Source organism: Parambassis ranga, chromosome 2 (assembly GCF_900634625.1).
Source record: "Parambassis ranga chromosome 2, fParRan2.1, whole genome shotgun sequence".
NCBI classification, from domain to species: Eukaryota; Metazoa; Chordata; class Actinopteri; family Ambassidae; genus Parambassis; species Parambassis ranga.
The window spans coordinates 5093882-5106335 of NC_041023.1; the positions used below are offsets into that span (position 1 = coordinate 5093882).

Consider the following 12454-nt stretch of genomic DNA (forward strand, 5'->3'; position numbering starts at 1 on the left):
ATCATCTCCCATTTCCTGTGTCCTGGCTGGTTGTCATGACCACCGTTACCAAGGAGAGAGGAGCCTACAGAAGAAAGGGAAACCTGAACCACAGATCTTGATGCCACAATATTTAATTCATCAGCGACACTAGCGTACTAAGGTTCAATGCAGACAGAGAGAGAGAGAGAGAGAGATTGGTTTTCTGCAAGTGTAAAGGAAAATATTTGAATAATAAAAAAACAAAGAGATGCTGTCAGGTCCGTCTGCTACATATGGGGTCTATTCTCTTCCTCCTTTAGCTTTTTATTTAACAAAAAACTCATAATAAATCACCTGAAAAAGTCTTTCAAGCTTAGTGTTGTCCTATTGTCTAATAACTATCTAATAACCTCTCAGACTTTGAGGGTTTTACATGAGGTCCACGTGCTTTTCAGCAGTTTAGCTGCAATCATTGTTAAAGGAAAGACAACTATGAGCCCCCTTTGTGAAGCCGCCTCACAGTCAAACAAAAAAGGCCACAGAAAGGTAATTTTTGTGAAAGCTCCTTTAAAATACAAGTTAGAGTGGCATGGAGTGACACAGTGTCTGTAATCCTCATTGTAGAGGCCCCCCCATGTTGTCTTTGTGTTAACTGATCCACCTACGCACACCGCTCCATCCATCCCTCCCTCCTTTTGTTGTCTCACCCTCTTTTGCCCCCTCCCTCTCTCACGCCTGTTTTTTTTTCTGGGGTTCAGTGTTGCTTTCCGCAGGTTTGACATCAGTTGTGCTGAAGATGGGAGGAAGTGAACTAATGCCCTCGTTACCCAGAAGTCCGACTATGTGGGCCTGATTTGTTATTTATACCCTTGTTGGAACCAGATTGACCCATTTGGGCTTCATCATCGCGACCAAAGAGCAGCAGCTGAGGGGGAAGGGTGAAAACCCGAGCAAGCAGCTGAAGACTGAAGTGGCATCATCAAGGCTTGGAACCCCAGCGCTGTTCATTGTCAAGTAAGAGGCACTTCAGACTGCTGCAGCCAGAGGAGGATGGCTGTTTTCAGCTGGAAACGTGTCACCTGTGAGGTTTGATGTGGATACTTTCAACAGGTCATGGTTTATGTTTCACTTATCACCCTGGAGGCTTGATTTATGGACTAAACACTGGACAACCAAGAGGTAAAAAGCGGCACTGTTTCAGTCCTGCTGTGACAGGATACACTCATAGCAGCATCAGTGTCCTCGAATCCAGGTATCAGGTTCTATCTGTCTGATCCATCTACGTAAGGCTACACCAAACCGCCAGAGTGACACTGACAATAATAGCAGCGCCACAGCCACCTTCTTGGGTCCGAACCAGAGTTTAAAGAAAAAGAAGCACTTCCACACAGGAAAAAAAAAAGTCTGGCAGAGATCCATCTCTTCTGCTGGGCCTGGACTGTAAAGGCTCATCGATCCTGCATCTGAGGGCTGCCACAGGTGGCTGCACAGCTATTGGCTACTCAATAATTCATTGACTCAAAGTCAGGAATGAAAAGAAGGAGAAAGTGTGTGAGTCTGTGATCCCTGGAAAAAGCAGCTGTCAGGAGAAAGGGAGCGATTACCTCTGGATAACCCTACGAAGTGAGGACACGTGGAAGTGAGACCGGAGAGCAGATGTTGAAGAGGAAAAGAAAGAGAGAAGAACATGGATGCTGACAAAGTGATGTTAGGGCACGGAGTGTAGGGAGGTTAGCCAGGTGTGGAAGAAAAGGAGCACCGACAGCAGGCGTAGAATATCAAAACTAAGGAGGAGAAACTTAATAAAGACAGAGAACGGTGTGAGACAAAGTCCGAAGCAGCGCTGCCATCATGGTGAACACTGGAATGCAGCTGATCAGCTTCACCTGTGCAGTGACCGGTTGGATCATGGCGATAGCCGTCACAGCCTTGCCCCAGTGGAAGGTCTCAGCCTTCATCGGCAACAACATTCTGACCTCAGAGATCAAGTGGGAAGGCATCTGGATGAACTGTATCTACCAGACCACAGGTCACATGCAGTGTAAGACATATGACTCCATGCTGGCCTTACCTCCAGACATCCAGGCGGCCCGCGCCCTTATGTGTCTGGCCATCTTCATGGGCTGGCTCTCCTGCACCGTGTCCTGCTGTGGCATGAAGTGCACCACGTGCGCTGGGGACGACCGCCGGGCCAAAGCGGGCATCGCTCTCTCGGGCGGGATTCTCTTCATTCTGACAGGCCTGTGTGTGCTGATTCCAGTTTCCTGGACTGCAAACACTGTCGTCCAGGATTTCTACAACCCCAACGTGCCCATGATGCACAAGAGAGAGCTGGGTCAGGCCATTTATCTGGGCTGGGCGGCAGCAGTTATCCTTATGATCAGTGGGGCTGTCCTGAGCAGCACCTGCCCTCTCATGGAGAGGGGAGGCAGATACCGCAGAGGCTACATAGGCCGGAGCTTTGCTAATTCACCCGCTGCAGCACCAGATCCACCGAAACCCATCACTTCCAATAACCTGCCACTGAAGGAGTATGTGTAGGAGGACGGGGACGGACACCACTGAAGTCTTAAGAGCTGATGCTGTTAAAAAAACTTCTTTCCTAAACTGTTAAAAATTTCAAATCTGTGTTTTATTTGAAATCTATATATTTATGAATCTATTTAATTGACAATATATTTTGTATATATCTTTGTTTGTCCTTGTTTGAAATTTGACTGCACTGTGATTTATAGTAGTGCCTGAAGAAAGCCTCTTGCCTTTACAGTCAAACCAACACCATTCACAAAAAAAAGTAGGATGGCTTTTATGATGGCCTATGTTGTGATGACTGCAGTGATTTTTTGAGAAATAAACAAAAGGTTTGGTAAACATGCTTAAACCTGTCTTCCTCTTTATTTGTCAGCAGATGTTTGCAGTGTTTTTTCACTGCATCATCTTCCTGTCTTGTGTGTAGATATGAGGTAGTTCTCCTCTTCATCTGCAGTCTGGTGCAGATAGTTCCACCTCGCACTCCAGTCCTCAGCCTTGCCTCAAGGCATCTTCAGAGTTACCGTACATATGATGTTTTTCATCAGGTTTACTTTCAGGTTTTTCAACAGTTCTGTTTTTCTTTCCAGCCTGGAATTGCAGTCATATTTTCAAGTCATAAAATAAAATCCACTTGTGGCCTTCGTCACTGTGACTCCATAAAGAAGGACACTTTGCAAAGTGTATCTGAAAGAAGCACAGGATGAATTAGTTGAAATCTCCAACACTGATAGTGTAAATGAACCTTGATAACCTTAAATATTAATTAGTTACAATTTAAAACAGAGCAAAGTTACCATGAAGCCAACATTATCCTACCTGTGATGCGGTCCTCTGCATCAGGAGAGTCCAAAGACTTCCACCTGTGGGGAGCAGACTCCAGAGATGAAAGGTCATCCGCTCTCAGCATTTGTAGCAGATATTTCCTCCTTAACAATCCGAACACGAGTTGAGGAGAATAAAAAAACCCTGAATGTAACACAAATAAAAAACATCCAGACCTGAACAGAAAGGATACTGTTGCCGATAGTGACGCTCTGCATCCTGAAGCCACTCCAGCATGTCAACGACTGATGGGGTGGTAGCTGATCGCTCAGTTACAGCAGCCATATCCAAACTGTCTGCGTTTTGCTCGTACAGCTGGAGGACTCCTGACGCCTGGTTACTGATGGAGTCTTTGACAGACTGTAGAGAGGACCTGAAGGAGGGGATAGAAGAAGGGGTTAATAAAGGACCCATAGATTACTGACCCTTACTGCTGTCATGATAAGTTTGAAGAAAAAGATTGTTTATACTGTCGTTATAAGCATTATGCACAATGCGGGTTGTTCTGTTGCTTACATTTTCTCGTTGAGTTTGCCCAGAACTACGTCCGTAGCATGTGAGAGCTTGAAGCGCAGCCGATCCTCTAAGTCAGGAAAGTCTCTAAGCGGTGTGTTCGAGATCTGGACGTTTGACAACGCTCTGGACTGTTCAGCCAGATTCCCGAGAGACACCATAAGAGGGCTGCATTCGGCCAACACACTCTTCCACACTTTCTGATTGCTTTCTAGATTCGTAAAGCTTTTCCTTAGCGCCTGATGAAGAGAGGGTATCGCAAGTTTAGACATATCAGCATTCGATTTTAGCTGTTAGATGAAAGCTCGGTATGCAAAATAGACCAAAATACGTTTTTATTTTTATTTCTATAATCTATAAACTCTATGCGATCTCTGTAATCCTTTAAAATTTAGCGCTCCGTCAGAAATCCACATTTCTACCATGATGCCTGAGCCTATTTCCGGTCTCCTGGTGTAAACACTGACGTTCGGTGCTGCTATAGGTTGATATTCCTTTTCTTGTGACGTAGAAAAAACGTGCATTGTAATTGGCTGTTTTCTTGCTTGGGCCCCTCCCCGCGCGCAGATTTGAAAACGGCTTTGTGAAAGAAGAGAAGAAGACGAGAAGGAACAGCACAAGTAAGTAACAAATTCTCGATTAAATACTTTTCGGCGCGTTCAACTAATAATTCAAAGTGATTCAATAACAGTATATGCGTGTGATAGTGGTAAACAAAGACCGATGAATTGCAAAACAAGTAACCTATTAGCACACACGGACGTCGGTGGAGGTAACTGCTAGCTTGCTAACGTTAGCTTCACCATTTCATCAGCAAGCCGCATGTCGGAGGCTTCTTTTTAAAAGCCAGTACCAGTCCTAGCTTGACCCAAATTACTGTAAAATAATCATAGTAATGTGTATTGTTGTCTATTGTGTATAAACGCATTTCTTTGGCTCTACGTGTCCACGCAGACATGGCTCCCAGGAAACGGACCACGAAGCAAATGAAAAACAACACCAAGAACACAAAGCTGGACGCTTTTCTCCAGGATTTCGACAGCGAAGGTCACTTTCTTCTCTCATAGTACATGTCGATGAAGATTTTATTATAGAAATATGTCAGAAAGACTTAAACCTATGTGTGATGTGCCTTAAAGTGTCCCAGGCATTTGTAATGTTAGGAAGTTTACAGAATAATTGGTTGATTTGGTCAGGAACCATTGTCCTCTTTAAGAAGTAGTGTAGATATATGACGTTCTACCAGTTGCCACTTGCAAAGTAAATATGGCAGAAGCCGTTCAATGCTGCAGTATAAAGCCAAATACTTGACTGTACTGTTAACAATGAATCATATGTTTTCCCAGTGAGGACCAGAGTGGGACAAATGAAAGAGAAGATGTACCAGCTGTTAAAAGATGTTGACAACAGCTACCACGTGGCACTGATTACACTCCCAAAGGTTGTTAGGCAAATGACCTGGTTGGAGTATTGCAGTAAGTAGATGTATAAACTGTCACTATAGTTTTAATGAAGACAAACCTCATGTGTCATACTCTCTATCATTTGTCTATCTGTAGAGCCAGTGAAACCAAAAACACCAGAAGTGGACAATACAAAGGTGAGTTAAGTACCGTGTGTGTGTGTCACATGGTTCACAGATTCACGTGAGCATAGTCTTTGTAATAACAATATATTCATATCTGTTGATAACAGAGAGATGAGGAAGCCGTCCTCACCGAGAGCGTCATATCTGATGAGAATGTTCTGAAAACAGTAAAGAAAGGTTTGTTGTGTTTGTAAGCATTTAAAAAAAAAATTATCAAGCCTGTGTCAGCATGACATGATTGTGTTTTTATGTTATTTTAACCCATAGCTTCCAAGAAAAAGGGAGCTAAATCCAGTTCAGGGGATGAAAACACCCCGAGCACAACAAGAAAGGTGATGGTGGTTTTTCATTCAATCATACTCAAACACTGTTGTGCATACATGCTGAGTGTTTAAATGTTTGTTCTTAATTTAGGGGAAAGCTACCAGGAAGCCCCCAACTACATCAAAAAGAGCAAAGGCATTGACAGTCAGCAAGCAGAGCACCTCAATCAGACGGTAAGCGTGTTTTTTTTTTTAACTGTCTGTCTTCATTTTCATCTGCCAGCAGTGTGATGCTAGTATGTCTGTCTGGATTCAGATCAAACAGGAAGCCTTTGGTAACTCCTGCCAGGAACATGCTGGATTCTTCCATCATGATGGGACCTACTCCTCTGGTCACCCCACGCTTTGACCCAAGGTAAGACTTAAGATTGTTACATACTCCATGAGAACAGAGACATTTGTTTGTGTCCCTGAGGTGGCAGGAGCAGATTTCTCTGTTGTCGTGGAGTATGTAACAGCTTTTACTCTTTACTCAGCTTTACTCATTCTTTTTTGTATCCCAGTATTGTTACAGCACTCACCCTGGTGCTACTGATGTGTTTCAAAAATAATAAATGTCCAGCTGACTTTTGAGTGTTTTACATTTTGTGGTTGCTGTAATTGGGTCATTTTCCAAATCTGAGAATTTTAAAGCCTTCAGCAAAGGCTTTAAATGACATTTCAATTTCCCCAGGCTTCCAAAGACCCCTGCTGTGAGAGTTCCTTGCCACAGAGAGAGGGTCTACAGCATTTCAGTCAACGGTTCTCCCATTGCAGCAGGAAATGAGGATATTGTCATCAATGTCCCCATCGGCAATGGAGAGGTGGGTGCACAGTTACCTCTTCTACTGATCAATATGTTTACTATTAAAGTGTTTTAATTGTCTAAGAAAACTTTAGATTCGAGGGCCATGGTGCTAATTTACTGTCCTGTAATGTGTTGTTGCAGAGCATTCAGCTCCTGGCCAGTCAGATGGACTCAGTGGACCTGTCACTGCTGGATGAGAAAGCCATGAAGAGCATTCGGCTACTGCAGGTATATTTATCAATTCAATTCAGTTTTATTTATATAGCGCATATTACAATCAGACATTGTCTCAAAGTGCTTCACAGGAAGCCCCCTAAGAGCACTGTGGCAAGGAAAAACTCCCTTTAAGAGGAAGAAACCTTGAGCAGGACCCGTCAGCTTAGGGGGGAACCAGTCCTGCTGCTAGTCAGAGAGGATGAAGGAGAGAGAGAGAGGAGCAAACATGATACAAACATGATACAGTACAGAGCAAACATGACAGCAAGATGAAACAGTGATTATGTTGTAATGGATATCTATATATATCGTCAGTCCATAAGTAGGAATAGTAATTTGGTAGCAAAGATGAGCAGCAGGGGCTAGTGAAGTCAATGAGCACAGGAGAGATCAGGGGCCAGACTGCAGGTCAGTATGCAGGTCTTGAGACCTGCAAAGAGAGATAGAGAGAGCAAGGCACAAAACTACGAGGAAGACAGTGAACACAGATTATGAGACGATATTACCAGTATGAGCCAGACTAAGGAGAGTAGAGGAGAGGTCAGAGGGTGAGGGGGAAACTGCTCAATGGGTCATGTTTGTACCCCACCAACAACGTAGGCTTAGAGAGAGGTCAGAGGCCGGACTGCAGGTCAGCGTGGTCAGCATGGGTGTTGAGACCCAGTATGAGCCAGATCACATTGAGGGTATCTGCATGTGTGTGCATTTTTTTATTGTAATGCTCATTGTTTTTCTTTCTGACAGAACCGCCTCACATCCTTGTGTTCGACATCAGAGTGATCAGACTTTCTGCTGCTAGCGTGTACATTAGTTTTAAGAAAAATATATCTTTATTACACTGTTTTATTGTTTTTCTGTGGCACCAGGAATGAAGTTTCTTCATTTCTTCCATTTTTTTTTCTTACTGCTGGGGTAGATTTTAAAAAACAACAGTGTTTTTATGTACTGGACATAACTTCTCAGAGTCCCTACAATGTATAAAATGATACCTTTCTATGGTTCCGTCAAGCCATCTTTCATTTTTTGTGGATGTTTTCTGCTTTTGTAGCGTTTGGTTTAACCGTCTCTGGGGATTCTGTTTAACGTCTGTCTGATTGTAGTGGTATTCAGACTTTTATTCCTTTATTCCGTCATGTAAATGTGGATTTTTACTTCTCCGTCAAAGACTTGTAACATAACTTCATACTGAATACTGCTTAAAGGATTTTGACCACAGCTTTTTAGTGTGTTTTTAATTTGTTGCGTTTGATTGAGGAGGTGTTAGTGACATGCAGGCTGTACCTTTGCGTAGTGACCAGAAGGTGGCAGCATTTCACCACAGAGATTTTAGATTTCAGGAGCCAGAGCAGCCTCTGCTGTTATTGTTTGTTGTCTTGTAGATAAAAACACTTAATGTGGTTTCTGACTTTTTAAATGAGTGCGGAGTTTATTACAAGTTACAGGAGTCTCTACAACCTACAGCTGTCTTCTGATGCATTACACTGTTATTTATAATAACTGGTAACAGGTAAATATTCTCCTACTTATACAAAAATAAATGTTTCTTTTATAAGTTACCAAACTTTTTAAGCTTTTGCTTATGTAGGAAGTTACTTTTGCCCTTTTATGACTTTGTTTACACAGAGGGATATTAGGGAGTCATGTGATATTCTGTTGGCAGGATGTGACAGCCTGTCCCGCTGCTGGCACAGGAACCTGCACTCTGACCTTCAGGGACATCATAACGCTGCCAATTAAAAGCTTGTTAGGCTTCGTTAGGCCTGATGAGCTCGTTAGGGGTTTCCACCTGGGATGGTGATCTGGGTCAGGCTGGGGCCTCACCTTGGGCCCAGACAGACATGCATAACTCTTTGCTACCCCTGCTGGATTCTCATGCATCATATGCTACCAAACCACAGTGCGGGAACCCTGTGCCCCCCAGCTGAAACCTGGTCCCTTCCATCTGTATCTATCTTATGTGCTTTATCATCTGCTGTCTCTTGCTGTGCAAACTGTGTTGCAGAGGTAAAAAACTAAACTCTGCATCACTGCAAACGACAGATGTTGTGGTCAGCGGTGCGTGCAGTTCAGCTCCCTCGTTAGCGGAGGACTGAGCCCTCGCACACCTGCTCTACATATCATAGAATTTTCCTAGTTTTGCCTCTGAATGAATTGGATCCTCTTTTTTTTATTCTCTGGGTGGGTGGAAAATTGCCATTTTGCACGGATGGCTTGGTTTTCAGTAAGCATGCAGGCAGTGGCGCAGTGACAGGTGCGGTATGGATGGGGCGGATTTTGAGGTCACAGAGCAACAGTGCTACATAAATCATCCGCTGAGATGTTCAGGATGAGAGGGACTGGAACCTGAGACAGAGGGAGGGAAAGATGGGATGGTACAAAGACAGCTAACGATGTAAAAATAAAATATTATGAATTATTTGAACAAATGTCTGTGTTAGCATCCAGCTAATGAAGATTTTGGCGCTTCAGCACCACAAACATGGAAGTCAGAGCAGAGTGTCCTTAGATTCACAGGATGATTAAAAACATTTCTCTAAATGATTTCAATTGTTCAATGGTACCACTTTCCTCTACCTTAAAGGTCCTATGCGTGACATTATAGTTGATATTTGGGTGTTCTTATATAGCACATCGGAGCAGACTGGATTTTTTGAGAGCTAAAAACCAAACAAATAGCATTCCCGATGCTGTTTAATAGGAAAACCTTTCCATAACCTCTCATTTTGTCCCTTTGTGCCACTCTGTTCTATCTCCCAGCCCCATATTCCAACCTCTAACCTCACCCTTCCATTCAGTCTCATTTTAAATTCCTTAAATCTGTTATCATTAACATACGTCTGACACATGAATGTGGCGTATTCCTCAACAACACTGTTCCCTCCCCAAACTGCTGGAGCCGGTGGTTAATTGAGGCCCCAGACCTGGGGAACCTGCCAAATTTCCCGCCAAGATGAATGAACCTGGCAGAGCCACGTTCTCCCAGCAAAATTAATTCTCTGGTACGTCGAGGCCTCCTGTAAATCCCATCCGTCAAGTGCGCCACTAATCGATTTATTCACGTGCCCACACCTCCGTCTGCCACTCCGTCTTTCATAGTGAGCCAGCCAGGGGTCGAGACTTGTCTTTGGCTGAGTCGGTTTGTCAGCACAGAAAGAAATAAAGTCACCCACTTGTGTTCTTTGTATGCTTTTCCTGATGGAGGGAAGACACAGACAAGAGCACAAGACAGGACACACACACTATATTCTAGGCATGCATTCATCTGGTGGCCAGCAGGGTCCCGATGGCATTTTGATAGGGCGTCTCCTCTCACACTCAGGCACCTCTGGCAGCAGCCGGGGTGGAGAGCAACATCTGCTGCCAAATAAATTAAATAAATACATAAATAAATAAAACCCCTGATGAAATTAGCTCCTGAAAATAACAGGATGCTCTGAGGAGAGGCGAGAAGGTGACGCTGCTGGATGATTGCTCAGAGACGCACCTTTTGCCTGAGAGGCCTCTTGTTGGCTTTGAAATTCAGACATTTATTTGCACCGGGTACAAAAACAATTAAGACTTTAAAACCTGCGCTGTGATTAAAGAAAACACGCTCTTCTGTTTGTGTTATTGTTTGATGTGTGTAGGAGCATAAGCACTGAAAGGAGTTCAAGTGTCTGTTCAAGTGTTGGAGCTGGTAGCAGTTGAAATCGGTCGAAGCACGAAGAGCTCTGAAAAGTGTAAGTAATGTATCTGAGCACTGAAAGCAACACACACGTCTGAGCCAGCTGAAAGCAGGGGAAGGGTCAAGATTTAAGAGTTTAAATCAGGCATCTTCGTTACTGTAATTAAGTAAATTTGTATGTATTTATACTTTACTTAAGTAAAAATATTAGTGCATACTTTATACTTTCTACCCCACTACATCTCTACACTGTCTGTAGTTACTTGTTCCATTTGATGAACACAGTGCTGGACTGATGTGAGGTCAGACTCTGCATGCAGGTGGTGTCACGCTGCCAGCTGTGTTTCTATAATGAGCCTCAGTCATGATGCCGGTGCTCTGGCTCAGTTAGCTAACTAGTTAGCTGCTGTCTGCTAACACAGGTCCATCCATTAATGTCTGATTAACATGAATTTGAAGCAGAAATACTTACACAGTAAAAATGGTGACTGCCTGTTTGTTATCAGCAGCCTCTCTGTTCACTTGATGCCCACAGCCTGCCTCATGACACACAGACCTGTCCATAGCTGGCTCTGGGTACTGATAATGTAAATTAACTACGCATTGTCCATTTTAACTATAAGATGATTTCTTTGATTATTTTAACCTGTTCAGATCCTTTGCAATGGAAATCAAATATATGTATTCAAGTACTTTTACTTTTCATACTTTAAGTACATTTAAAAGTAAACTGTAGGCAGCTAAAATTTCAACCGAGCCGTGTCTACTGTCTGTGTGGACACTGTTGAAGTGTCAGTTGTTAGTGAAGTTTTTTTGTACTGAATTTAATTCACTGGTGTTATTATTGTACAGTAACTGGTGACCTATCCAGGATGTACCCTGCCCCCTCACGTGACCCTGCACTGCAGGACGAAGCGGGTTCAGATGATGGATGGATTATTGTTCAGTATTTGGCTGAAATAAGAGTGCTGAAAGAAGCAGTTGCGGTGTCAAGTATAAGAAGAAAATGTTGTGTTTGTGCTGCAGGTAGTTGATATGTCTGTTACAAGAGACAACAGGTGAGATTTTTAGCTCCTGTTTTGTCTTTGTCATTTCTGGCATTAGAACACTTACAAGAAGGTCCACAGTTGGAGTGTTGTGCCTGTATTCATTCCGATGCTGAATCTTACCCATGAAGAAAAGCAGCTTTTTTAAATTTGGTTTGAATATGAGATGCAAATACAGAACAGGGATAACATAAAGTGAATTCTCACCCCCATTCATTACCTCCATCACAGCAAGAAAAGGAAAGTGACCATAAAATGAGTGCTGGAGCAGTGGCCAGGATTGCCTTTGAGAAATAATTAAAGCCTCTTTGCACAGCTCCCCAGCCTCCAGGAAAAATCCCTATCTTCTGTATGGTCTACAATTGATGTTTGGTTTACCAGCTCCTCTGTATAAAGCAGACCTTCAATAAACTATATCACCCTATTTGTGAGACTAATACAGCCCAGTGCGGTCCTCAATTAGGTATAAATGACACAGCAAATTGGAAAATTAGGGAGAGAGGGAAGGATAATTTGCTCCAAAACAGACTAAAACCAATTCATTAGGAGACCGGGAAGGAGACAAAGGGTCTGTTTCTGTCCTCCAACAGAAAATCCTGCTTTAAGTTCAGATGTCTTACTGTTCACCTTGTCACAGACTGTGTTAGAAATGTCCTGTTTTAGCTTAGTGCATTGTTTTTATTCATAATGTGGGGGGGGGGGGGGGGGGGGGGGGGGGGGTGATATGTAAGAAGGAGAGGATGTTAATCCACTGTTGTTAGTGTTAATCACATTATATAAGTCACCCCATCAGTGCAGACGTGGACAATATGAGGTGAAAGTTACTCTCAGATGAAAGATCAGAATCCTAAAGTACACATTCAAGTCAATGATAGTGTTTACGGTGCGACAGAAAGTCCCGGAAAACAGCACTTAAAGCAGCAATAATAAAACACTGGAGAGAGTGAGCAGTGCTTTTTGGGAGGGGGGGGTGACCTTTGTGACCATTGACTGCACCCATCT

The 12454-nt window shown here is 43.3% G+C and overlaps 3 protein-coding genes across 4 annotated transcripts; 2 read left to right on the plus strand and 1 right to left on the minus strand.

The window, feature by feature from the left end:
• Positions 1-1803: 1803 nt before the first annotated feature.
• On the plus strand, positions 1804-2502 carry cldn35 (claudin 35). Its single transcript, XM_028400154.1, has one exon. The coding sequence runs from the start codon at positions 1813-1815 to the stop codon at positions 2500-2502; it is 690 nt and encodes a 229-aa protein (XP_028255955.1). The 5' UTR covers positions 1804-1812.
• A 330-nt stretch (positions 2503-2832) lies between these two features.
• Positions 2833-4268, minus strand: airim (AFG2 interacting ribosome maturation factor). 2 transcript variants are annotated; one of them, XM_028400153.1, is made up of 4 exons: positions 3832-4268; positions 3509-3688; positions 3310-3419; positions 2833-3177 (listed from the first exon to the last, which is right to left on the minus strand). In XM_028400153.1, the coding sequence occupies exons 1-4, from the start codon at positions 4098-4100 to the stop codon at positions 3137-3139; spliced, it is 600 nt and encodes a 199-aa protein (XP_028255954.1). In that variant the 5' UTR covers positions 4101-4268; the 3' UTR covers positions 2833-3136. The 2 variants fall into 2 exon arrangements, with proteins under 2 accessions (XP_028255954.1, XP_028255953.1); XM_028400152.1 differs by having other exon boundaries at positions 3310-3428.
• A 119-nt stretch (positions 4269-4387) lies between these two features.
• Positions 4388-7982, plus strand: cdca8 (cell division cycle associated 8). The gene is made up of 11 exons (XM_028400151.1): positions 4388-4448; positions 4783-4875; positions 5175-5303; positions 5388-5428; positions 5524-5593; positions 5684-5748; positions 5831-5913; positions 5996-6094; positions 6413-6542; positions 6668-6754; positions 7487-7982. The coding sequence occupies exons 2-11, from the start codon at positions 4785-4787 to the stop codon at positions 7520-7522; spliced, it is 831 nt and encodes a 276-aa protein (XP_028255952.1). The 5' UTR covers positions 4388-4448; positions 4783-4784; the 3' UTR covers positions 7523-7982.
• The last annotated feature ends 4472 nt before the right edge of the window (positions 7983-12454 follow it).

Excerpts from the sequence above, each read along its gene's own strand:
- cldn35 (XM_028400154.1), top strand. The coding sequence starts at position 1,813 with ATGGTGAACACTGGAATGCAGCTGATCAGCTTCACCTGTGCAGTGACC.
- airim (XM_028400152.1), bottom strand. The coding sequence starts at position 4,100 with ATGTCTAAACTTGCGATACCCTCTCTTCATCAGGCGCTAAGGAAAAGC. Across the intron at positions 3,689-3,831 it reads GGCAAACTCAACGAGAAAAT|GTCCTCTCTACAGTCTGTCA; the intron begins GTAAGCAACAGA and ends CCCCTCCTTCAG. Across the intron at positions 3,178-3,309 it reads TGCAGAGGACCGCATCACAG|ATACACTTTGCAAAGTGTCC; the intron begins GTAGGATAATGT and ends TGCTTCTTTCAG.
- cdca8 (XM_028400151.1), top strand. The coding sequence starts at position 4,785 with ATGGCTCCCAGGAAACGGACCACGAAGCAAATGAAAAACAACACCAAG. Across the intron at positions 5,304-5,387 it reads GACCTGGTTGGAGTATTGCA|AGCCAGTGAAACCAAAAACA; the intron begins GTAAGTAGATGT and ends GTCTATCTGTAG. Across the intron at positions 6,755-7,486 it reads AGAGCATTCGGCTACTGCAG|AACCGCCTCACATCCTTGTG; the intron begins GTATATTTATCA and ends TCTTTCTGACAG.